Below are 27,251 nucleotides of genomic sequence, written 5' to 3' on the forward strand. Positions count from 1 at the left end.
AAAGTAAGAGTATCCCATATCATGCTTTTCCCTGTCTTTTCCTTTGGCCTTGTTCTTACCTGCAAGACAAGGAGAAAGACAGCAATCAATCAGCACTTGGAATCAAGCTTCCAGTCAGGAACTGACTACATGGAACCCCTTGCCTGATTACTTACCTGGCATTGCTCTCGAGTACTCATCTTCAACATCTTATGCTTCCAGAGAAGATACCACATCTGCCTGAGGAACAGATAGGGCAAGTGAGAATGATACAAGGAAGCATGTGGAGACAAGCGTAACAGAACACGTGCCGATTCATCCACTACTTCGTCAACAGCAAAAGTATCCCATATCATCAAGGTCAAACGTACTCTAGATTTAATGGACTTGTTTTGACCCTCAAATTCTTGAGTCGGCCTTATACTCTGGAGGAAACCAAAAAACCCTCCAGCCCAGTTCAAGAATAAGCCTGTGGAAAGTTACTTCTTCAAAAGAAAAAGTATATCATATCATCTCTTCTCCATTTGCTTCTCCTTATCTTTATTGCTGTTTACGACACAAGGAGAAGGAGAACAATCAGCCGGAAGCCAAAGTCGAACCTCCGATCCAGGTTGCTTGCTTGGAAGTCTGATTACTTACCTTGTATGTTACCTCCTTCGGCAAATCTCCTAGCTCGGTGACTTAGGGGACTCCTACTATAGGGTTTGTATCGCATTTAACCAAGCCCGAAACTACAAGCAAGCTTCAAGTGAAATTGATACATTACCTTATGCATCTTCATAGGTTAAAGATACCACCCATGGATGGAGGAAAAGTACTTCCAAAGAAGATGCCACATATACATATGAGACAGATAAGGCAAGTGAAAATGATATCATACTTCGGTACTTAGAAGTTTCGTGATTACTTAATGGCTTAGATTTTGCAAGTCCCCAACCGAGGAGTTTCCCTCACTCGGGAACTTAGGGGAGCACTGTTTGTACCATACTTGACCAATTCTGAAACTACTGAGCACCGGTCAACATTATACCGTCAAGGATCCAGAAGAGTTTCCCTTCAACCAGGAGGCCAATCACAGCGCGACATGTGTCGACATCAGAAGCTAATCATAGCGCGACACGTGTCAACATCAGAAGCCAATCACAAAACGACACGTGTCAATGTCATAATGAAACTAGAAACTCTCTTCTATAAATAGGGATCATTCTCTCACAATATTTCCGAATGTCATTTGTACTAAATCATTCACTAGTACTCACTAAAGGAGAGCTTGAACCTATGTACTTGTGTAAACCCTTCACAATTAATGAGAACTCCTCTACTCCGTGGACGTAGCCAATCTGGGTGAACCACGTACATCTTGTGTTTGCTTCCCTGTCCCTATCCATTTACATATTTATCCACACTAGTGACCCGAGCAATCTAGCGAAGGTCACAAACTTAACACTTTCTGTTATACCAAAGTCCTCGCTGATTTTGTGCATCAACATTTGTATTTTATAATAAATTGTACACAAAATAAAATATAAAATAAAAAAACCAATTTAAAACACAATTGCGCGACGCATAAAAATTTTTTGGTCGCACAAATATACTTTGCGCGATGAAATATATGTATTCGTCACCCATGTGTCTGAAAATTCAATTAAAGCGCTTTTTTTAACAGAAATTTTTAAAAACTTGCGCGACGAATCAATATATTTCGTCGCTCAAAGTATATTTGCGCAACGAAATATATTGATTCGTTGCGCAACTGTCTGAAAATTCAAATAAAGTGCTTTTTTTCGCGAAAATTTTAAAAGACTTGCGCGACGATTGTTTAGCCTTGCAAGACGAACACTCCGTCGCATAATATTCTATATTATTAACCCTCGTGAGTCTCGTTCCACCCCTACTTCCCTCTTTTTCCTTTTTTCCCTGCGCAATACCCTCTCTTTCCTTCCTCTCTATCTTCATCTGTCTCTCCTTCACTCACCTCGTCTCTCCATCCCTCTCTCAGTCCATCGCATTTTTTTCTCCAACAAGTAATTTCCTTTTCAATTTTTAGTTTCAATTTTGTTTATTGACTGGGGGTTAGAATTAGGGTTTTTATTTTTTCAAATTGGGGACGGTGAGGTTAGATTTAGGGTTCGTAAATTGGAGGTTACATTTAGGTTTTTAAATTAGAGTTTTTAGGGTTCTTAATTGGGGTTAGATTTAGGTCTTAACTTAGGGGAATGATTTTGGGCAGTGAGGTTAGATTAGGTTTTCTTAAATTGGGGGTTAGATTTAAGGTGCTTCACTGGGGGTTAGATTAGGGTTCTTAAATTAGGGGTTTTTTAACTTCAAGTACAGGGTTCGAATTAGGGGTTTTCTAATTTAAGTACAGGGTTCTTAAATTAAGGATTTGCATTGTTGACTGCCACGATTTGTTGATATATACTGGGGTATTACCCTTTGTTGTTGCCTTATTAATATGATAGACTCGATTGTGTTGCTTGTTGAATTCGGCCTCCCAATTTTGAAGTTACATTTACGTTTTGATATTAATCTTTCTTTTTTGCACAGTAATTTGAATTCCTCCATTATAGTTTAGATTTTATATATATTAGATTTTCATGAGAGGTATTAGCAAAGTTCTTTTGCTACAAATCGCAGAGCACATGAACTTTGTTATGATGGGAATGTTTCAATTATTTTCATATTTCTACATCTCCAAAATCATTGAATCTGCCCATATGCATTCAGAAAATGCTTTTGACCAGCCAATGGACTAGAATTCCCATATGTTTATTTCAGTTAACAAGTTAATTTGAAATCAAATCAACAATTAGCAATCCTTTTGTAGCCATTGAAGTTGTAAGCATGTGAAAACAAAATCAAAATCTTTGTGTACTAAACAAATTGATTGCCAATTTTATAGATGTCTCACCTCATTAGAACCCGGAGGCCAATGACTACTACACCTAGTCTGACGGCTACACCTAATCCGATGACTATACCTACTACTGCCGCCACTGCTCTGGCAGAGATAGACCATAGGCCGGTCAATCCGGTTCACTCAGATGGTCCTCCAGTCCCACAGGCGCAGGCATCGTCAACTTCTTCAACGGCGTTACCTAGCGCCAGACGAACTCACCAACGCCCCCGCACTGTGGACCAGATGTCTCCATCGGGATCCACAACCGATGCCTTCGGTACACGGCCAGGTATACAATCCTAATTCACTCCCTCATTCCCTTGTTTACTAAGTTTTTTTATTTTAGGTTCAATTTGTTATGTCATGTAACGATTAAAAAGTTTTCATCGTTCCGAACCTTTTATTAAACTGTTGTGATCATTGTGTTGGATATGTATATTGTTTATGTTATTTTCATGGTTTTGGGAAATGTTTTAATTATAGGGGAGGTTATGCCGAAATTTTAGTAGGATTTGTTATTAGTTATGGGTTAATGATTTTTTTTTCATCTCTTTGCAGCAAAGAAAAACACTCGGGGACCTTGTCGGCAATTGAAGATGGGGAAGGTCACCAGGGTGACCAACGGTCATATCCCAATCGGATACGATGAGCGACATCTGGCAACACCAATGGCGAAGCAGCATAGTGCATTGGCCCACGACATTGGGCATGTCGTGCGAACCTTTTGCCCTATGTTGTGGAAGTCTTGGAAGGCAATGCCGGAGGAGACGAAGATTACGGTGTGCAATCAATTATCCGTAAGTAGCATCGCCTTTTTAATGCTTTTCATGTAAAATTTATATATTTATATGTATTAATATCTTTTATTACTAATGCTTTCAAAATATTTGTTATATTGCAGACAAACTACAATTTGGAGCACATGGATGAGGACAAGTTCGCGTATGTCAATCGGCTCTTCTCTGAACGCTACAAGCAGTGGAAGAGTGACCTGCACCAATGGTTCCAGGAGTGTGATGATCCGCAGGTCGCTCTTGAGGAGGGATGTCCGAAGGAGTTGGAGGACCGACAAGATAGTTGAGTTTGGCTTTGCGGTCATTTTAAGGACCCAACATATGTGGTGCAATGACGACTTCTTTCATTTTACTTTTTTTATTTTTTAATAATGTTTATTATTAATTTTTTAAATTTTCTTTAACTATTACAACTAATACGTTTATTTTTTGTATAACAGAAGAAGGCGAAGGCGAACAAGATCAATCAAGAGAAGAAGACTCTTCTCCACCATTCAGGTTCGAGGCCTTTCTTCTATAGGATGGAGGCGCGATGGAAGGTATATATTACAACTTTCATTTCCAATTTTAAAATGTCGCTAATAATTTTTTTTTCGTACTAACATTTTCCTTATCTTTTTCGATTTTATGAGGGTTCAAAATTTCCGAAGATCGACGTCTTTGCTGACGTTTATGTTCAGCCTGGGAATGAGTTAACCCAGTCCCTTCATGTAAGTAATTTCTTATGTATTAAACATTTATACTAATTCTTTCAAATTGATTTCTATTAATAATCCATGTTTTTTTTCACAGGCAATTATGGTGGAGGCGCGACAGGTGGTGCTTCAGGAGTCTGCCTCCCACCTTCCCTCGGACACGCTGATCAAGTCTGTGAATCCCCCTGAGGATGCAGGGTTTCACATCGTCATAGAGACGTTGGACCAGACTTTCGGTCGGAGGCCAGGGACATATTGTAAGGGATGGGAAATGCCAAGCGTCAGGAGACTGGAGCCTCATCATCCTCGCAGTTAAAGACCAAGGTTACGACTTTGACGCAAGAAGTCGCTGGGCTGAGGAGTGAGTTGGCATCGTACAAGTCTCAAATGTCAATGCTTGTACAAGCCCTCAGTTCCTGTGGAATACATCTCCCCGGTTTTTCTACACCATTGCCCTCACAGCCCTTACACACCGAGCAAGCACAGCAATCAGGCCTATCAACCTCTGACCCCATCCCCAACCAGCAGCAAGATTACCAAGCACCTCCGAATGACATGCCTATAGATTTTGCATCTTTATTTTCGTAGTTTTGTTCCCTTTTTTTTTAACTTTATATTTGTACGTACATTTTTATTTATATTATAAATTTTCTTTTTTTTTCTTTCTCATTAGTATAAATTTGCTTTTCTATTTTTTTTAATTAAAAATTACACGTGCGCGACGATGAAATATCGTTGCGCAAAATTAAGCGTGTCTTACTATTCGTCACGCATTACCACGCGCCTACTATAGATTTCGTCACGCAAAAAGTTTTGAGACAAATTACCCACAATCGCACTTGTACTTGTTTATATCGTACGACGAAAGCCTTTGTCCATATAACTTTCGCGCGACAACTAGTAAAGCGTCGCACAATTGTTAAGACGCGCGACAAATTTGAAGATGTTCGTCGCGCAATGTCTTTTTTCATGAGCTTTGCGCGACAAAATGTCCCTAGTCGCGCAAACTGTTTAATTTAGTGGTGACATCACACTCGTACTGGTAGGCATTATCATTTGTTCAAGTCCCACGTTGAGGAAAACAATATATAATTATGTTATTTTTCATATTATTAATTAGTTTTGTGGTAGAACATCACTTTTTCATGATATATTCTTAGTTGTCTTGCATGTGAAACACAACAGTTGCACTTGCTCTACATTATTCAATCTATGTTGTTCACGTATTAAGTTTAAAAGTTCATTACACACAAAGAGGCATGTTGAGAGTATAAATCTCACATCGAGTAAAAAACCACAAGTTGAATGACACTAATTTGAATTCTAATTATGCAATTCCATCACCATAAAAATTGGGGTCAAAGGCCGTGGATGCATCGGTCAAAGGCCATGGATGCATCTGTGCTTACTAATGATCGTAATGCCCACAGACACCAAGTACGATTTTATTGGATTTTGACTGGTAAAGTGCCCGAGAAAGTTTTCCCTAATACGGTTTTACATCATTAAATCATTAAGCACTGAGTTAATTTGGCGCTTCTGTGTACTGTTATAGTATAGGACTGATTTCTGTCTGCAATCCTCTATATAGAGGTCCTAAACATCTTCATGTGCGAACAAAACTGTGTAACATTCTTTCTTTCATTACGTAATCATCGGCTCAACGAACAAAGTGTTCGTGTAAATCATCTTCAGTCATGAATTAATACACTTTGTTGATGTGAAATGAAAGTGATCTTTCCATGTTGGTGGTGATGGCGGAGTTGAATGTGAGTCGCAGAGGAAAGATTTTAGGTGCTTGGCAAACTCCTTGGGCTTTTCCAGGTTCACAGCATGTCCTGCGTTCTTTATAACGACTAGTTCCGCACCTTTACCTACATGACTATATATTTCAAACCAAAATACATATAATTAGTTAAGAGAAATGAAAGATCGAGCAATGAGGAACTGTATTATTATATATCCATCAGATTTCTCATTTACCTCTTTAATCTGTACCCTAGTTCCACCGGGAATATCTGATCTTCTTGTCCCCATATTACCAGTGTGGGCTGTGTTTACAATGGAATAGTACATAAGCATTAAGCATTATTTATGAAAATTTCAAGGCCTGTTGATAATCAATTTATCTGTAAAAACTAAAATTAAAAATTTGTTTGAAAACTATTTCAGTTTTTAGAAAGGAAAATAATAAACAAACACCAATGTTAAATTATGTTCGTTGATTTATCTAATTCAATCTCCATAATTCAAGAGGGGTGTGATAAGTACAGCTCCTACTAAAAACCAAAAACCAACATCCACTGTTTTGAGTTTTCAAAATTTGCCTTCTGAAAATTAAAAGTAGCTACCGATTAAATTTTTACCAACTAAAAACTGAAATGATTATCAAACGGACTCCAATTAAAGAACTTCAAATATACATAAGCAATAAGGGGAGAAATAGTCACCTGTGAGATCTTGGGTAGATTAGACAGCTTTCTCTCCGTTAGTATAGCCCGGATCAAGTCTCTCTTCTCTTCTACATAGTCTGTACACATGACCTATAAAAAAATATTATAGAAATTTATGTTTTATTTTTTATTTTTTTTAGTTGAAAAGTATACTTCAAAAATTCAGCTAATAAGCATGTGCAGAGTGGGAAAATAGATTTAAAGGCTGCTTACGTACATGAATGAAATCCGCGAGGAAAAAAGAGGGCAGACCATTGGCGGGCTTGAAAAATGAATACCTCATCAATTCCTTCAGCTTCTCTGGAGTCTGAGGCAACAAAATGCTTGCAGCCTCATCCAAATCTGAAACCCTAAACAACCCTTCTTCCATATCCTTCTCCTCCAAGCACACCCCGGCACAACACAGCGCCACCCTCTCTACCATCTCCGGACACTGCACGGCCACGTTGTACGCCACAAAACCACCATAGCTTATCCCAACCACGCTCATCTTCCCAACCCCATGAGACTTCATCAACCTTATTATGGACTCTGCCTGGAACGACTCTGTACGTTCCAGGCGTGACGAGCAAGAGTGCCCAAAGAAGAGGAGATCGGGCACGTACACATTGAAACGGGTGGTGAAGTGGCGGAGATGCTCGCCGTATTGCCACATGGCGTTGGCTCCAAAGCCGTGGAGAAGGAGAAGGGTGGGTTTGTATGATTTGGGGGATTTAGGCACCCAGCAATGGATGGTGGTGCCGTCACCCAGATTTGTTAAAACTGAGCGGAGACCGGCATTGGCAAAATAATGCCGATAAAACCAATCAACGGAAGCCGTAAAGCTGATACGTTTAGGAAGCTTAAGCGGAAACATAATCGATCGACAAGTTTTTCTGTAAGAAATTAAACTTTGGGATTAATTTAACCAGAACATTAACAGAAAATTTACGTACAAATGTTGCATGCATGGAATGTTCTTGCTAGGATATGGAAAGCCGTATGAAGTTCATATATATACACACAATTATACACATATATAACTAACTAACTAATGTTCTAGAAAGAATGCTTTTGGTGATGAGATAACTGAATTATTTAGTTGGAAAGCACAGAGAGGCTTAACTGATATATTCCTCATAAGCCACAATGAAGGAACCAAGATTTCGGCTATATAGAACAAGAATAAAAAGGGAAATTAAGGAAAACGGTGACACGTCATCACAAGAAAGTGGAAAAGCTCTAAAACATTGGTTGGCCAAAAGAGGTGGAAGCTATGGACCCATAGGGTGTTTGTGTGTACGTAATTACACTACTATTTATGTGTATGAACCATATGTAATCCCAAAGTGCTATATGTATATATAGGGATCATCAAATATATGAACCAATTGTGCTATTTTTGTATATGCAACTTTCAAATATTTGGCAAAAACATATTGTTGGAATTTTCATTTGGATGTACAAAGTGTAAAAGTTGCATATATACAAAATATATGCATTGAAATTAATTTTCATCTGTTTTTAACAAAAAAAAAAAAAACTAATTAACTAATTTTTTTTTAAAAAAATCCCTATTTTTTCTATTTTTGCCCCCCTTTACTTGTTATATGAGTGATCTAATACTCGTTCATACTGTTCCTAATCATACATAAGCAACTCAAAAGGAATTTAGGAATGATAGTGCAGAGAAAACGACGAGTAGAGTAGAGGCGGATTTAAGAATTTATGGCCAATTTTTTTTAAAGATAATGCTAGAGAGATCAAATTTATAAACTAGATTTGCAAATTAAATGATGTGTCACTAATAGAAAATAAGCACGTTAATCAATATTTGAGTAATAATTCAATCATTAATAACCAATATCATTTGGTTTACAAAATTTAGTTTATCTAGCATTATCATTTTCTAATATGCATACAAGATTAGTTGTAGGGAAAGTGATCATCTTCGAATCCCTTCCACCTAAGCCTCATGACCCATAAATCCAGACCCCTGAAATTTTATCTAATGGCTACAAACAGGGAATCCTATTAAAAGTTATAATAACTTTAACCGTTAGATTAAATTTCAAAGACGCAAATTTGTGGGTCATGAGGATTAGGTGAAGGGGATCCAAAAGTTAAGGGGGAAAGAGGGGACACGTGCCCTCTTTAGTTTCTAGAGTATTGACAAATATGGTAGGGTTCTTCTAGAGTGTGGTTAATTGTACTTGCAGTTAAATTTACCGACCACCAGTCAACAACCACATTTACCGAAAAAGGATTCTAGCCGGATCCTTTTCCTAAGGATCTTAGGAATCTTGTGATCGTTTATCGTATATCATGCGATCAGTTTTCGTTAGATACTATTTATATTTAATTTTTAATTTTGAAATGATTTCTAAATGCACGATGAACGGTCATGATCACGAGATCCCTATGAAAAGGATCCGGCGAGAATCTTTTTTCCATATTAATCATATATTGGCAATTGTAAGTTTGCAATACCAACAATATCAACAATATATCTGCATTTAACTAGTACAATTAACCGCATTGTAAAAAATCCTTTCTATGGTAAATATAGATACTTACAATTTAAGAAACAAAGGAGAACGAAATTCAAACTTGAGTGTAGAGAGGAGAGTATAACTATAGCCAACTTGGCTATGTTGTCACGGTCTCATTGGCAGTTAATTTGTTTGATAACTGTTTCGTTTTCAATTTTCTACGTTTTTTTATAGATATACAAAAAATAAACAGATAAAATGAGAGTTGGATGAGTGAAAAAAAAAAACAGAATGGAAGGGATAAAAAAATGTTAGACCAATGAAAAATAAAAACAAAAATAGCAAACAATTTTAAGTTGCTTTTCAATTGAGTTATTCTTTCATACATTCTCATTCATTATTCCCTCCCTCTCACGCTCTCACCCATGACCCATCTTTCATCTTATCCTTTTCCAATATAATTTCACCTCTATCCCTAACATAAAAATTGAAAACTAAAGACAAAGAAAAAATGATTGTCACTGGATGAGTGATTTAATCTATGTGCTGTACAAATATCGAAGTTCATACTCATCCAATGGCAGTTGATACGGCCTTCATGGCTTCATGTTTAACAAGCTTTGAGTTAATCTTACACCTGTGATTGCGGGAGCGCAAGCTGCAACGCTTAATATTCCGATCAATGAACTTGTAACAAAATAATTCTGACTGAATGAACTTCTATGTCCTAAAAGTAATAAGGACGTCAACTCTCTGTCTGAATGGTCTAAAGTCATCAAGAGAATTAGGGGTCAAAACAACACAAGTAAAACATGGATATACAACCTCAAAAATATACTCAAAACACAGAGAATCGCCAATTCTGTCAGGTCAATCGTAATTTTGGCTATGAAAAACGTAATAAATCAGGAAAGAGAGTGAAAACTGAATGCAAGCGATGATGAACTCGGACTAGAGTCTAGACAGAACCAACATATCGGTATAATACTAAAGGCTATTAAGGCAGTGCTTAGCAGAGCTCACAGTCAGGATTAGGGATGGACAAATACCCATTGGTTATGGGTAACCACGGTTACCCGCCCATTTAAATTAAACGGTTACGGTTATGGGTAACCGTTTAAATAAATAAACGGTTATGGGTATAACCGTTTATCCGCGAAATTTAAATGGACAGTTATGGGTATTAACCGTGGTTATAAACGGGTAACCGTTTACGCATTTATTTTATATATGTAAAATTAACACAAACCATGTTCTAGATCCAATAATACTTAGCATCCAATAAATTAGCAAGGAATTCATCAGTCATTCTCTTAATAACACTACCACATGAATGATGATTCTCATCATCAAGGAATTGGCCAAATTAATTTAAATTCCTTGCGGGTAACCGTGAAATTGAAAGAAATGTTTTGACAGAAATGTCTTCTAGACAATTTTTGTAACCTAATAATACTTAGCAAATATTATATTTACCTTCATTGGTAAGTTAAAAATATCGTCCGTAAACTATTATTTCAATTATTGGAATGGTATAAGAACTTAAAAAATTAAAATATGGAAATGTATGATGAATGTACCTATAGCTATGTTTAATTGTCAAAAAAAAAACTTTATGACAATTTTTTTTAATTTTCAAGTTGTTAAAAAACATGTAGACATGTGAAAAAAGGGTAATGGTAAAAAAAAACAGAAGATAAACGGATTAAAAAGGATAAATGGATAAACAAGTGTTAAACAGTTACGGTTAAATGGGTATAGTTAACCGTTTATAAACGGTATGGGTATGAGTATAACCGTTTAGACAATTACCCAACGAGTAAACGGTTATATGGGTATGAACATAAACAGTTATGGGTAAATTAACCGCAGTTCCTCGCCCGCCATACCCATTGCCCATCTCTAGTCAAGATCAAAAAATTGACAAAACATCTTCCACCAGAAAAGAGAATTTTCTTCATTGATCGACAAAGGAAAATTTTAACAGGTACAATATTGGCTCTTTCTTTTTCCCTATGACATTTTTTCTGTGAGACAAAGTATGCACTTTTCATTTCTCAAAAGGGGATGATATAAAAAGTATATAAGTATATATATGGCCTCTCAACATCAGTCTAAAACAGATAATTACAAAGATAAATAATATACACATAAGAGGAAACAAAAACTTGTCGCAGCCGCTAAACAAAAAATCACCTCTCTTAGTTTTCTTCTGCACGAGTATTATGCCACATAATTTTTGTTGGCGGGGACTCAACTCAGCAGTTTCTTTAGTCTTTTTTCAGCAAGACTGGCAACCTTATTTTGAGGTTCAAGAACAAGGGCATGCTTGAAATCTGCAAATACCAAACACGAAAATAAGAAAGTAGCTAAACCAACCATAACTGCATATTTTCGTTTTAATCAAACTCCGTAGCTGTATGTTTCACATGTAATCCTAACACAGGCACACGTCAACTTCGGAACAATATCTGACATAGCATGAAATGGTATGACTTCATGGATAAGGTCAATGGAATATGTGACATTCAAAATAAGCCACCAGCAGAATACAATTTCGATTAGTATATTTGACAAAGGTTTGGTGTAGGTCAAATTTCTTACTTTAGATAGAAAACTAGACATGTGAAAAAAGTGAGAGTCAGTTTGTCTTGTGTTAGGTTTATTTCATCACGTTTGGGTTAATTTTGGGTTTTAGCATCATGAAGGTTTCAAAGTTTATCTATTTAAAGTATTGTAACTTCTCTTTCTTTTTTATCAGTAAGAATACGCTAGCTTTCACAGTTTGTTCTATTGGATTTTTCATCTATTCAATTTGTACAAAAGTGGATTATATGGCACTAAACATGAGATACTACAAATTTTTACTAGGAATAGACATCACCAAAAACACCTTCCCTTCCCAAACCCAACTTTATGAATTCCCTTTCAACCACTCGTCAAGCAAGAGGAATGGCAACCCAATCAAAAATATGTAATGGTTTTAATGATTTTGATGGAGATGACAAGAGGTCCATGCTCCACGGTGTTCCAATTCAGTCGCAATTTATGTGGATTTGACCACATTTTCAAAGAACAAAAGGTTCTAAAACCATTTATATATTAATAGACTGGATCCAATTCACAAGTATTTACCCAACAGAAATGCAGATGGCTTAAGGCAACTAACTAAGAGGGTGACCAAACGAACTAGAATGGATCTAGTACTCCATTAATCAATGAACTGAGAAGACTGCATGACTACATAAGTAGTTCATCGTATAATCATACAATTGAACACAAGTGATCATACAAGATATGTCATATATGATATATCACAGCAGTGTTCATAAATGTTGAAGAAGCAACAGAACGCAACAAAGCATATGAAATTTGGGTTCTGACCTTGAGCAGCCTCCTTATAACAAAGAAGTGATTCTCTAGCTGTTCCGCGTCTAAGATATGCCTTCACATTCTGCAAAAACGTCAAAAAGTAAAAAGATCAAAAAAGGTCACAGGTATTGAAAAGTTTGTACAGTTTTGAAGAAACAATCTACATTTACAACTATATACACAGCACAAATCTGTTAGAAGTAGGGAGTTGGCCCTCATAAAGTAGACATACTCAATAAAGGTTGCAAGCAATACAAGAGATTAGATAAAAACAACTATGACTGAGCTGAACACATGGATCAACTATTGGCCTATCACACAAAGAACTGTCTGTAAGCCATTTCAGTAACCACTGTCGCTTCAATCTCTAGTCCACTACACTGATCAGACCAGAAAACGTGAATCAACTACACTGATTGACATGAAACTCGTGTGGTCAAATTGGCCTGACATGTAAATGATATGTTCACTACCATGTGAAACTTAGAACATATTACTCAACCCATTGGCATTCATTGGAGAAGCCCAGAATTTTATGAATCTGTGAATACCCAGGAAAACTTTGGAAGAGACTCTAAGAAAAGACTTAAGAGTACTTGGATCTAACGGAAGATATGACACAGGACCGAGCACAATGGCGTTCTAAGATTCATATAGCTGACCCCACTCAGTGATTTGGATTTTTCAAGTCTCCAACCGAGAAGTTTTCCTCACTCGAGAAATTAAGGGAACACTACCTCAACCTACATGCTTCACTCACAAAGCTTCAACATACAAGCTTCAACAAAAGAAAAATTCAAAGAACTTAGTGAAGAAGGCTTTGGTGTATTTAACACAATACGTTAAAATGAAGCAAAGCTTATTTATTGATCTCTCCGATAAGTTACAAATATGTACATATACATGAGAAAATAAACAAACAAGAGGGGGGCCTTCACAAAGGTTGTTTAGGAGAAGTCTCAGCAGTCGGTAGAGCCCCAGAAAGAGAAGGCACCGGAGGGTGATCACTCGGAGCCTCAGTACTAGACAGAACCCTAGAAGGAAGAGGCATCGGAGGCTGATCATTTGGAGCTTTATTACGCGGTACAGCCCCAGAAGCAAAGGCAATAAATGCCTTTGGAACAAACCTACAAACCTCTGATGATCAAGTAAAATCTAACCATCAAATTCCTTCATCTGGTCAAGCTTCCTCTTCATGTTTGTAGCATAGTCATGTGCGAGCCTGTGCAACTGTTTATTCTCATGCTTGAGCCCTCTAATCTCCTACTTGAGACTCATCACTTCAGCCGCCAATGATTCAACTTGGCAGGTTCGAGCAAATAAGCGTTGGGCCATATTCGACACAGAACCTGCACACTGAACACTGAGAGCCAAAGAATCCTTAACAGCCAATTCATCAGACCGTTTGGAAAGAAGTCTGTTATCTTTGGGAGTGAGAATGTTCATGGCCACCACCGCAGCGGTCATATCATTCTTCATCACGGAATCCCCAACGGTAAGAGGACCAGTAGGGGATAAGAAGGATGGGCGTCATATGTTGTCTGAAGAAGGCGCGGCTGCCTCTTCACCAAGGTTCAAGTCAAAACGACGGTCGGAAGGGCCAGACATTTTCAAAGGTGTTGAAGAGAGAAGAGGTCGGACAAATCAAGATCTTAGAAGTGCAAGAAGGGAGCTTCTACTGGTGGAGATTCAAGTGTGCTTTGGAACTTAATGCCCGCCTCTATAAAAATCTGCACTCGACGGAGCTTCAGAAATCGAAGAGGCGCCTGCTCAGAAATCGAAGAGGCGTTTGCTTTCTCAAAAGTTGGGCTGCTCAGAGACCACGAGGGCCGATCTCAGAGATCGAAGAGGCGTTTGCTTTCTCAAAAGCTGGGCTGCTTAAAAACCACAAAGGCCGATCTCAAAAATCGAAGAGGCGCTTGCTTTCTCAAAAGCTGGGTTGCTCAGAGACCACGAGGGCCGATCTCAGAAATCAAAGAGGCACCTGCTTTCTCAGCCTTGTCAGCACCTGTCACATGCACAATCAGCTTTGCAGAAATTACAGGCAATCTGTCGAAGATTTCTGGTGAAGTAGAAAGCACGTGAAGCTTACTGTTCAATCATCCACTTTCCACACACAACATTAGCTCATGGGTACCACAGATAACTTTGCCAAAGATCTCTGAAAAAGTTTAGATACGTGAAGCTTGCAGCTCCCACTACATCGCTATGACCAAGAAGGGTATAAGAATAGCAAAGAAACAGCACTAACAAAGTTTAGACACATAAATTTTGAAGGTTTAGCTACCATATTATTACCCACAAGGTAAAGGAACAGCACCACTGCTGGATAATTGGAAAGTCCCTGTGTGTCAACCTCTGTGCTCCGTGGCAAGGTAAACTAGCAAAAATGCCCAACCTTTACTCACATTCGAGAAAACACTCCCAACAAGATTGCTTGCTCCAAAATCGAAAAGGCACCGCCCTCCGAATCTCGAGAGCCAGACTCCCAACAGGATTACTTTCTCAAAAATCGAAGAAACACCGCTTTCCGAATTTCAAGAGCCAGACTCCCAGCAGGATTGCTTTCTCAAAAATCGAAGAGGCACCGTTACCCGAATCTCGAGAGCCAAATCCCCGACAGGATCGCTTGTTCGAAAACCGAAGAGGCATCGCTTTCTCAACTTCGAGAGCCAAATCTCCTTGGATAAAGCTTGTCTGTAATCTTCACACGCAACATCAGCTTTTCAGATACCACAGACCACTTTTTCAAAGTGCTCTGACAGAGTTAAAACACGTGAAGCTGGCAACTCCCACTACAGTGCTACGACCAAGGGTAAAGGAATAGCATTACTACTTGTTAGGGAGACTCCTATATATGTCGACCTCCATCCCTAACGGACATGCAGACCTGCAAAAATGCTCAACCCTTCCTCATATCTGAGAGGGCACTCCCAACGAAGCCTCTCGAAATACTCAGCTTTCTTCCCCCCCCCCCCGATAATACCTTTGCAAACCAGCTACACCAGAGCAAGAATATCTCATATCATCAGGGTTAAAAGCAAAAGTATCCCATATCATGTTTTTTCCCTGTCTTTTCCTTTGGCCTTTTCTTACCTGCAAGACAAGGAGAAATAAAGCAATCAGTCAACACTTGGAATCAAGCTTCTAGTCAGGAACTGACTGCCTGGAACCCCTTACCTGATTACTTACCTGGCATTGCTCTCGAGTACTCATCTTCAACATCTTATGTTTCCAGAGAAGATACCACATCTGCCTAAGGAACAGATAAGGCAAGTGAAAAGGATACAAGGAAGCATGTGGAGACAAGCATAACAGAACACGTGCCGATACTTCCACTACTTTGTCAACAGCAAAAGTATCCCATATCAGCAAGGTCGAATGTACTCTAGATTTGATGGACTTGTTTTGACCCTCAAATTCTTCAATCGGCCATATACTCTGGAGGTAACCAGAAAACCCTCTAGCCCAGTTCAAGAATAAGCCTGTGGAAAGTTACTTCTTCAAAAGCAAAAGTATCTCATATCATCTCTTCTCCTTTTCTTCTCTTTATCCTTCATGCTGCCTGCAAGATAAGGAGAATAAGAACAATCAGCCGGAACTCGAAATCAAACTTCTGATCTGGGACTGATTGCTTACCTTGTCTCTCACCTCTTTTAGCAGATCCCCTAGCTCGGCGACTTGAGGAACTCCTACTACATGGTTTGTATCGCGCTTGACCAAGCCTGAAACTATAAGTAAGCTTCAAGTGAAATTGATACATTACCTTGTGCATCTCCACCAGTTAAAGATACCACCCTGGGACGGAGGAAGAGTACTTCCAGAGAAGATGCCACATCTACCTATGAGACAGATAAGACAAGTGAAGACGATACCACACTTCGGTACTTAGAAATTTCGTGATTACTCAGCGGCTTGGATCTTGCAAGTCCCCAACCGATGAGCTTCCCCTACAACCAGGAGGCCGATCACAGAGCTACACGTGTCGACATCAGAAGCCAATCATAGCGCGACACGTGTCAACATCAGAAGCCAATCACAACACAACACATGTCAATGTTAGAACAAGGCTAGAAACTCTCTTCTATAAAAGGAGATCATTCTCCCAAAATATTTCCTAATGCCATTTGTACTAAATCATTCACTTGTACCCACTAAAGGAGAGCTTGAACCTATGTACTTGTGTAAACCCTTCACAATTAATGAGAACTCCTCTACTCTGTAGACGTAGCCAATCTGAGTGAACGACGTACATCTTGTGTTTGCTCTCCTGTCTCTATCCTTTTACATACTTATCCACACTAATGACCGGAGCAATCTAGCGAAAGTTACAAACTTAATACTTTCTGTTGTACCAAAGTCCTCACTGATTTTGTGCATTAACAATCCTTAAGTCCTTACCTTTTTGCATTGGTAATGGATGAGTTAACAGGACATATTCAAGATGTTATTCCTTGGTGTATGCTTTTCACAGACGATATAGGGTTGATAGATGAAACTCAGAAAGGGGTAAATGCGAAGCTTAACCTTTGGAGAGAAGTGTTGGAATCTAAAAGTCTTCGTCTAAGCCGATCAAAGACAGAATATATGGAATACAAGCGGGATGGATGAAGTGGAAGAGCGCATCCGGCGTATTGTATGACCGTCGTATGCTACTGAAGCTCAAGGAAAAATTTTATAGGACGACAATAAGGTCGGCGATGCTGTATGACACAGAATGTTGGGCGGTGAAGCATCAACACGTACACAAAATGGGTGTAGCGGAGATGAGGATGCTTCGTTGGAGGTGTGAGCTCATGAGAAAGGATAAGATTAGGAATGAGTGGGTTGGACATGTGCAAAGAAGGCCTACTGATGCTCCAGTTCGAAGATGTGACTACGGGACAGAGGTGGCCGAAGAGGTAGAGGAAGACCTAGGAAAACTTTGGAAGAGACCCTAAGAAAAGACTTGAGAGTACTTGAATCTAACGGAGGACATGACACAAAACCGAGCGCAATAGCGTTCTAGAATTCACATAGCCGACCCCACTTAGTGGGAAAAGGCTTTGTTGTTGTTGTGATGCAAGGCTTCAAATTCTCTCTGAGATTTCTATTCTCAACACAAGCAATTTAAGAAATCAGTTGACCCAGACTTCCACCTTGGCCAGGAGTGTACTGGGGAGGTCTATGAATTTCATTGACTAGCTTGAATTGGTATTTTTGGATCATTCTATTGAAAGGATGCTTCTGGAAACAGTAAGCGTTGAAGATTAAAGAACCACAATCAAACAAATGAAACGAATTACCAGAAACAAATAACTCCTAATGATTCTTGCTCATCCAGTTTTGCTACCTTAGTCCACTATAGAACACTGTTGAACGAAGGAAATCCCTAAATTACTTAGTGGTAACATAATACTGTTGAACAAAGCAAATACCTAAACGACTTAGTGGTAACCATCAGGAGGAGGTAAATTGAACTCCAACTGCCCTTTTACTAACAGAATTGGTTACAACATAACATGATTTGGTTTGTAGTGCTTCGACCATAAAAACAAAGAGTCTAAAAATATAAATGCAATAGAATGACTTTATTACCTTTTTGTCGAGTGATATTGCCTTGCTGCAGTCCTCTTCAGCTTGCTGGAAGCTGCATGATTGAAATTGGTAAGCATATAAATACCAATGCAATGCAACAGAGGGAATTGACAGATCAGATGGGCATTTCTTACCACCCCAACTCCAAGTAAGCAGCTGCGCGGTTGGAGTAGTAAGTTGCGCTCATCATGTTCAATTTGATAGCTTCAGTATAATAGTTGACAGCCTTATTCCATTGCCTTCCCTTAAATGCAGCATTTCCCTGCAAAAAGAGTAAACATAGAAATTGATATAACAAATAATACTAATTGAAACAGTGGTTTCAAAACTCTTTTGCTGGTAGAAAATCAAATTAACAGAACTAAGCAAAATATTCAACAAACATAGCAAAGGGGAAGAACAACGCCCCCTGATCTTCGACCCTTGTCTCACTATTGTCCACATTTTATGCCAATGGAAAATGTGACATTATGTACACTAAAGGTTATCATTAACATGAGAGGACAAAGATTCAGACCCAATATATCAGCCTATAAAGGTGGGAAGTACCATTCATGTAGAGAATGCAGTTGCAACACTGCCAGTGTAAAGATGACAAAAAATAATAAAATATTGAAGACGACTTGACAAAATGAAGCATTGAAAACTAAGATGAAAAGATTTTAGCAGGGAACAACCTTCTCCTTTAAGAGTTCTGAAGCATCCATGTTCCCATTGGTATCTGGCAATGGCAATGAATGGGATGTAATGCTTACTTTCTCCTGAACTGAAGAGTACATATCCAAGACTGTATCAAGGAGAAATTTATCAACACCATGGAACGCGATGAATGAAACAGAGATAGGGCAGTCATTGTGCTTTCCTACTGGTACTGTAACCTGGCCATGTGCAAATATAATTGTGAAAATAAGTTTCAAAGCTACAGATACTCAAAGATAAATGTGAATGTTCAGACTTGAAAGCACTCAGTTACCTGACAGCACCCAGACATGCTGACAATGCTTGTTAATGCTAATGTTCTATCATTAAACTCAGATGACCCCCCTTTCTTTGTATTAAGCTTTAATGGAGGATCTGCGACTGTGGGAATCACTAATATTCCATCATCCTGGGACAGCAAGAGGTTGTAAGAAATAGAGATACATAAAATGAGGTATTGTACATATAAACAATCGGTTTCACAATAAGGCAACCTCAATATTTTCACCAAATAATCTTGTTCAAAACAATTTTAAATGCAGACTCTGCAGGAGTACTGGAGCTGCAGCAGTTATTCCCCCTTTTCGGGTTTCAGAAGAGGGGAGGGGTGGGAGTGTTGGGCATTTTGGCTCAAAATTAGGATGATGCAATAAATTAGGTTTGTGTTACCTATTTGGTTTTGGTGTCCTATTTGGGTTTGGATTTTGACTTCTTAGTTGGTTTCCTTGATAGAGAGATTTTGTTAATTACCTATTTGATTAGGATTTGGATTTACTTCCTATTAGGATTCTTATTGTAACCTAAGTCCTATGCACTATAAATAGGACATTAGGGTTAGTGTATTTTGTGTGGCTCATTCGTGTGGCAATTTGGTGAGAGTCAATTTGTGAATTTGTGAGTTAGAGAGTAATTTGGGAGAATCTTCTCCGTTAGGTTTGGGTTCTCTACTCGTTTGGTTTAGGGTTTGTAATTTGTGGGATTTGGGTTGTGAGAGTTCAAACACTCTTTTGTAATCTCCGTTTGTTTAGTGAAATTCCTCGCCGTGATTCGTCCGTAGAGTAGGCTTTATGCTGAACCACGTAAATCTCGTGTCAATTTGAGATTGTTTGTTTTAGCTTTCACCTACGACATTGATATTTGGTACTTTGTTATAATTCGCTTCCATTTGCGCATAAAAGTACAACAAGTGGTATCAGAGCCCAGGTTTCGGCTTGGGCTTTGCTTGGCAGTCACTATGAAGCCTTCTGCGTCATCAGTGAAAGTTGATATTGAAAAGTTTGACGGCAATGACTTTGGTATTTGGCAATTGAAGATGCGTGCTTTGTTAGTTCAACAAGGGCTTCTAAAAACGCTAAAGGGCAAAAAGAAGTTGTTTGATAAGTCTTTTGCTAGTGTTGATGCAAACATTGCAGAAGATCGTTGTTCTGAACTCCTCTAAATGTTATGTGAGGAGGTGGAGCTTGGTACTCAAGCTCTTTGGGTGGAGTGCAATTCGCACTTTTTGTTCGTATGTTCAAGCTTTTGCTTGGATTTTGTTTTGTATTTGTTAGTTTCCATAATGGAATTTGTTGGAGAAGGCGTTGGAGGAAATTTCAAGTTTGAAGATTTTTGGATTTTTTGAGTCTAGGTGGAGATCAGTTTCGAAAGAATTTGGTGCACATTTGCGTTTGTATTTTGGTATCCCAAATTTGGAAGTTTGCTAATTTCTCGCCGAGGTGGAGATTGTTGGGCTTTTTGGCTCAAAATTAGGATGATGCAATAAATTAGGTTTGTGTTACCTATTTGGTTTTGGTGTCCTATTTGGGTTTGGATTTTGACTTCTTAGTTGGTTTCCTTGATGGAGAGATTTTGTTAATTACCTATTTGATTAGGATTTGGATTTACTTCCTATTAGGATTCTTATTGTAACCTAAGTCCTATGCACTATAAATAGGACATTAGGGTTAGTGTATTTTGTGTGGCTCATTCGTGTGGCAATTTGGTGAGAGTCAATTTGTGAATTTGTGAGTTAGAGAGCAATTTGGGAGAATCTTCTCCGTTAGGTTTGGGTTCTCTACTTGTTTGGTTTAGGGTTTGTAATTTGTGGGATTTGGGTTGTGAGAGTTTAAACACTCTTTTGTAATCTCCGTTTGTTTAGTGAAATTCCTCGCCGTGATTCGTCCGTGGAGTAGGCTTTATGCCGAACCACGTAAATCTCTTGTGTCAGTTTGAGATTGTTTGTTTTAGCTTTCACCTACGACATTGATATTTGGTACTTTGTTATAATTCGCTTCCATTTGCGCATAAAAGTACAACAGGGAGGAATAACAATATAAGGAAGCTCAGGTTGTTGAATCTCAACACACCAGTGAAAGTAGACAAGCAAGCTAAAGCTGACCCACCTCTTCAATATTTGTATAATTTCAAATTGTTGGCCAAAACAAATCAAAGGAACAAACTTAGCTGACTTGTACAATTATTACAAGGTTGGAGAGATTCTCAAATATGTTAGCTAAAGTTATTAAACTGACAAAGGTTTCAAATATAGTTCCTATCTCTAATAGTCCAACCGAAACGATACAGGGAAGAGAAAAGGGAGAAACCAATAGCATCAAAGATTATCCAAGTTGACTCCAAATTAACAAAAATCTTTTACAGCTTTTCTTTATTCAATCAGACTTGATATTTCTTATCCCTAAAACATAAACGCGTACTTTGAAGAATCAACTCATCAGAGATAATCTTCCAACTCACTCCATATACACACTACATTGAAGTTTTCACAACCAACTCTCCTGCCTCAGATTAAAGACTTGCGAGATATGGTCTTCTTAAAATACCATAACAAACAACAGTAATAAAGGAATATTTACATGCAGAGAAATTAATACAACAGCAAAAGAAGTACATCACGCAGTTTAAAATTTAGTAACAATTAAAACATTTCTGACCTTGAGAAAATTTCTTTCTGAGAGTCAATTTACTAGTACTTAACACCAGTGAAGTAGATAAATCGATAGAATGCCTAATGAATATAAAAATTTGTATAGTGTTGGGTTACCTTTAAAAGACTTTGAAGGGCAGCTCTCATCTCAGTCCTTACTTTATATAGGGTTTTCATGTTTTCATTTGTAGAGTTAATTGCTGCACGAACACGATCTGATACATCTGGCCCTAGCTTTGGTTTCGCTGATTTAACCCATTCTTCATGATTGGTTTTGAATTCACAACTGAAATAAAGTTGTAGATGTCAAATTAGTGGAGAGAGAGAGAGAGAGAGAGAGAGCTTATCAAATTTCCTTTCCCATAAAGGTAACCCAAAGGAATTTGAGAAGATTTAATTGACCTGAATAATCTTAGAATACCTCTGTATCAAAAGCATCACAGAAGAGAGAGCTTTCAAAGTAAATACTCCATTTTGACGTTTTGTGGATTCTTCACGAAATGCTTTTAAACTGGGTACATTTGAAGCAATATACTGGCTAAAATTCATATGCTTTGGAGGTTGGTCTGCAGAAGCAGTAAAAGAAGCAACTTCAACATAGTTATACTTGGTTTACTTTTGTATGAACTCCCATCCCATTATGACAATAGAGAGATTGCATAGCTGACTTTACCATTGATTTATAAAAGATTAAAAGAAATGACTATGACTATGGAGCCGTATATGTGTGTATGTGTGTGTGCATATTCTCAAGTGAAGTTGCTTACACCCAGATAGATGTTCAATTGCTTTGCTGACAACATGTACTGTCTTCTCAGTAGGAATTTTAGGAAGCTGAAAGAGATCATCAGCAAAAATAAGGCGTCTCGCCCTTTTAGGTTCCACAGAATTCAGTTGAAGCAAAACATGTCCAACACGACGTAGAATAGATGGATTGCAGGCAAAAATTCCTAAAAGACAACAACAATATCAAATTAAAGAAGATAAAAGAAATATAAAAGAGAAACCATAAACAAGAAACTATTCCCAAGCATACCAACAGCGTCTAAACTCTGTGAATTTGGCAGAACTCCAAGCATAGATACAGCCCCATGAGACGGTCGGTACCCAATGACACCACAAAATGATGCTGGAATTCTAACACATCCAGTTGTATCAATACCTATAAAAGCATAAGAACTTGAAAGGATCAGCTGATATTATAAAGAAGCCAAACCACGAGGGTAAGTTTTTAAGTGCAGGATCACATAGTTAGTCCGATTTCAGTGCCTGAGCAGGTGACTTGATACCTACAACCTTTATTCATTGCTACTTGAGACGAAACATGGAAAGAGTATGAATCTAATTCTAAAAGATAAGGCAAAATTATAACCAAACCAAGAGTAAAATGAAGCAGAAATTCTGCAAAGACAGTAAAATGAAGTAGAAATACTCAACGAAGCTTACCAAGAGCAAAGTCAACAAGACCGGCTGCAACAGCCACGGCAGAACCACTGGAAGATCCTCCCGGAATGTGAGATTGTAATTCAGGATTCGCAGGCGTTCCGTAATGAACATTCTCACCAGTGATCCTGATAGTGATACAAATAACAAGGTATCAAAAGTTCGTTGCTTTCATTTATTCTTAATTGTTTTCGCCATTTAAATTTGAAAGGGAATACAAAGTGACAGAGAAAAATAATTAGTACCCAAAATTGAGCTCGTCCATGACGGTGTGGCCAACGCAAGTAGCCCCATTTTTTAGCAGAGCCGTCACCACGAACGCCGTCTTGGTCGCCGCTTCATGCGTTCGCGCCCAATCGGGACTCCCAAACCCAGTCACATAACCCTTCACATCAAATCTGAAACAAACCCACCAACCCATAAACCAAATCAGAAAGAATCACAACAAAAAAATTGAAAAAATTGCAAGTAAATGCAAAATAACAAGAGAGAGAGAGAGAGAGACATGTCGGAGACAGCGAAGGAGAGGGAGGCGAGGGGTTGAGTGGCGGCGGGGGGAGGGGGCTGAGGGAAGGGAAGGAGTTGGAAGCGGGGCTCTATAAATGGTTCGGACAGAAGGATTTGTGTTCCGGTTCGGCGTCGTCTTCGGCGGTGGGTCTCGGCCAGGACCACGATCCCTGCGACGGTGAGACCGATAACGATCCAGGTTTTTGGGTTGGCGGAGACATTGGCCTTGATCGCCAGCAGAGGCTGGGGGTGAAGCTTCCACATGATCAACGATCACGACAGGGACAGGTCAGAGGTCAGCAGTGAGCCCAGCAGTGAGCAGCAGCGAGGGTTTTGGGAGGTTTGGGTTTTGGCAGGGTTTTACATTTTTCACTTTCATTTTATTAACATTTATTTTGTTTGATCGGTAACTTGTAGTTTAATGGCGACCGTGGGTTTGACGCGCGAATACTATTCTTTCTTCTTTTTCTTTTTGATTTTTTTTCCTTTTTCTTTTCTCTGTTGCAATGTTTAACATTTCTTCAATACGGTCAATGAAATTACCTAAAAAATGAGAGAAAGATATGAAAATACGGGGGAAATAGAGGGTGAAGTCTAAATTTCATCTCATATCAGATAAACTCTTAAGTTTAGGTTATAATCGACAAATATCGTCAATATTTCCAACACATCTATTAAAATCGAAGAAACTCTTATATTTCGTCCAAACCACTGTTTGACAATTTCTAAATTTTTATTTTAAATTTTCATCATTTCCATTAAAGGCAACCGATATCGATACCTATATTCGATATATCCGCCTATATTTTCACAAGTTTACATATCAATATTCCACATACCGATATTTCAAACACTGCTCAATTGCTAGCTACTTGCTATCGAATGGGCCGGCGAGGTTTCAAAATATCATTAAGTAAAGAAAGTGATGGACTAAAAACAAAAGTAAAGAAAGCTACAAAAATAACCATTACTAAATAATTAAGTCAATTCAATTTAAAAAAAATCAAATGAACAAAATCTTTAAAAAATACAACATTGAAGTTTCACTTAAAAATGATTCTTCGTGCATTTTTTGCTGCAAAATCGTCAATTAAACTGTAGTTACAAGGGCCACTAAAATACTATTAAATTGCTAGAAATATAATAAACGATATAAACCAAATATCATAATCGATATAACAATTTCATAGAAAAAATAATTTATCTTATGCAGTAGGTTGCAAGCCCGAATAAAGCAAGAGGGGAAGGGCGTCACGTGGTCGTTTTGCACATCGAATCTCCATGAGAAAAATTGGTTTCAAGTTATAGCAACAGCTAACAAGGTCGTGATAGTCAGTAAATACAATTTTAGCCATATACTAGGCACAGTGGCAAAATTTGATTTCGGAATATGAATTGGATATGATGTCACTGTATATTCAATTAGCTACTACATATGGATTACTGAGATATACACACTCATTGATATGCATCTTATCTTAGTGCATCTATTCTATGGTTGAGATGCATGTCCTGAACTTTGGTCCTTATCAGATCCAAACCGGTTGTTCTTAGGTACGTATTGCTATATCTCCCTCTTTCCAACCCTTTTTTCCCTTGAATTTTCTTTTTTCGTTCCTTCTAGTGCCGAGAGACAATGGCTGGTTGAGATATTTTTGTTTAGGAAGTAGGTAATATGGCTGGGGCGTTTGTACCCAAGACTTACTCAAAACGTTCAGGGAATGGTCTGCCCGGAATGCGGTGATGGTTCTGTAGATCCAATCAACGATTCCAAGAAGAAGGGATCTACCGTGAAAGATAACGAGAAGAGTAAGAGGATGAAGGGCGAGTGGTCTCATGCTATATGGAAAAGTGAAACAGAAATGCATCTTTGACAGTAGTTTGACAAGCAAATGTTATCATACATGGAGCGGCATCATGGACGGAGCCAATGAAGGCTCAGTGGGGTAGATGCCCCCACTCAAGTAATTCGTTTGTTTAATTACAGACTACAATTATATAATATACACGGATTATCTATGAAGAAAATATATGTATCTAATTGTAGACATCGAAATTTTGGTAAATAAATGTTGACCGATAAATCAAAGTTTCAACACTCATGTATTACATAAATTTTACACGTAGCGTGTGTCTAAACAAAAAAATCGAAATAAGTTGGAAAAGTCATCAAACAGGACACGTGTCAACGCCCGGCAGAAATGATTTATTTCATCTGATTATTTAATCCCAAAAATCAAGTTTTGGAATTCTATAAATAGAAGCCAATTTCATTCATTTGGAAGGAATTGATATTACACCTAGAAGCTCTGAAACTCCGAAGCTCTCAAGCATCCAAGTTCCCAAAGAATCAAGAAAGCCTTCTTCGTTTTTCGTTCATCGTTCTTCCAAGATCAAGCATCGACGACCCTTGGATCAACAATCATCCACTAATTCAAGATCAAGCCCCAAAGGCCCTTGAAGAACTTCCACCAATTCAAGATCAAGCCCCGACGGCCTTTGAAGAAAGTGTTCATCGTTCATCATCCGTTCATCCCAAAGAATCAAGAAAGCCTTCTTCATTCTTCGTTCATCGTTCTTCCAAGATCAAGCCCCGACGGCCCTTGGATCAACAATCATCCACCTTCAAGATCAAACCCCGACGACCTTTTTGAAGAACTTCCACCAATTCAAGATCAAGCCCCAAAGGCCCTTGAAGAACTTCCACCAATTCAAGATCAAACCCCAAAAGCCCTTGAAGATCCGTTCATCACTGTTCTTCAAAGATCAAGCTCAAAAGCCCCTTGAAGATCCGTTCATCACCGTTATTCAAGATCAAGCCTCAATGGCCCTTGAAGAAACGCTCATCCTCAAGATCAAGCCCCAACAGCTCCTTGAAGATCCGCTCAAATCCACTTTCAAGATCAAGCCCACAACCCTTGAAGAACGTTCTTCCAAGATCAAGCCTCGACGGCCCTTGGATCAATCGCACATCCAAAAATCAACACCTTACAGAGATCGAATCAGAGGATCAAGATAGAGAGATTGTAGCCCAAAATCATCAAATACAAATATTACTTTGTGCACGTTGTTCTTGTCTCTTTCATTTTCAGGAAAATTTCGTGTTCACAAATTTGGCACGCCCAGTGGGACTATCTTTACCTCTTATCTCTTTCTCCGTTCAAGAAATTTAAGCACACTTCCAAAATTAATGGCATCAAGGAAGGCTCAAACTGTTCCCGCAATCGGCGCAAAGAACAAGAGCGTCTTCGTCGCAAGTGGTGTCACTTTGGGCATCACGACTCGAAGCAAGACAAGAGCTACTTATGCCGCCTCTTTCACCTCTGCATCAACTCTGCCAAGGGAGCAAAAGCACCCAAGGCATGAGCATATGATCACCTTAGCCTCACTAAGGGCACAAAGCGGGGAAAGCCCAAGCAAATACTCCGAATCCATGCTC

General features: G+C 38.6%; 2 protein-coding genes and 1 pseudogene across 2 annotated transcripts; 1 reads left to right on the plus strand and 2 right to left on the minus strand.

Annotated features, from left to right (window-relative positions):
• The first annotated feature begins 3,452 nt into the window (after positions 1-3,452).
• Positions 3,453-4,995, plus strand: LOC126624020 (uncharacterized; annotated as a pseudogene).
• A 995-nt stretch (positions 4,996-5,990) lies between these two features.
• LOC126624021 (uncharacterized) lies at positions 5,991-7,936 on the minus strand. Its single transcript, XM_050293018.1, has 4 exons — positions 7,038-7,936; positions 6,818-6,910; positions 6,351-6,418; positions 5,991-6,249 (listed from the first exon to the last, which is right to left on the minus strand). Exons 1-4 carry the CDS (start codon positions 7,674-7,676, stop codon positions 6,063-6,065), a joined length of 987 nt encoding a protein of 328 aa, XP_050148975.1. The 5' UTR covers positions 7,677-7,936; the 3' UTR covers positions 5,991-6,062.
• Positions 7,937-11,224: 3,288 nt separating this feature from the next.
• On the minus strand, positions 11,225-24,191 carry LOC126624019 (outer envelope protein 64, mitochondrial-like). The gene is made up of 13 exons (XM_050293017.1): positions 23,811-24,191; positions 23,551-23,703; positions 23,309-23,433; positions 22,899-23,024; positions 22,630-22,812; positions 22,284-22,428; positions 21,980-22,148; positions 19,214-19,348; positions 18,918-19,118; positions 18,375-18,502; positions 18,241-18,292; positions 12,676-12,745; positions 11,225-11,627 (listed from the first exon to the last, which is right to left on the minus strand). Exons 1-13 carry the CDS (start codon positions 24,074-24,076, stop codon positions 11,545-11,547), a joined length of 1,836 nt encoding a protein of 611 aa, XP_050148974.1. The 5' UTR covers positions 24,077-24,191; the 3' UTR covers positions 11,225-11,544.
• Between the last annotated feature and the right edge of the window lie 3,060 nt (positions 24,192-27,251).

The sequence above is a fragment of the Malus sylvestris genome, chromosome 5 (assembly GCF_916048215.2).
Source record: "Malus sylvestris chromosome 5, drMalSylv7.2, whole genome shotgun sequence".
NCBI classification, from domain to species: Eukaryota; Viridiplantae; Streptophyta; class Magnoliopsida; order Rosales; family Rosaceae; genus Malus; species Malus sylvestris.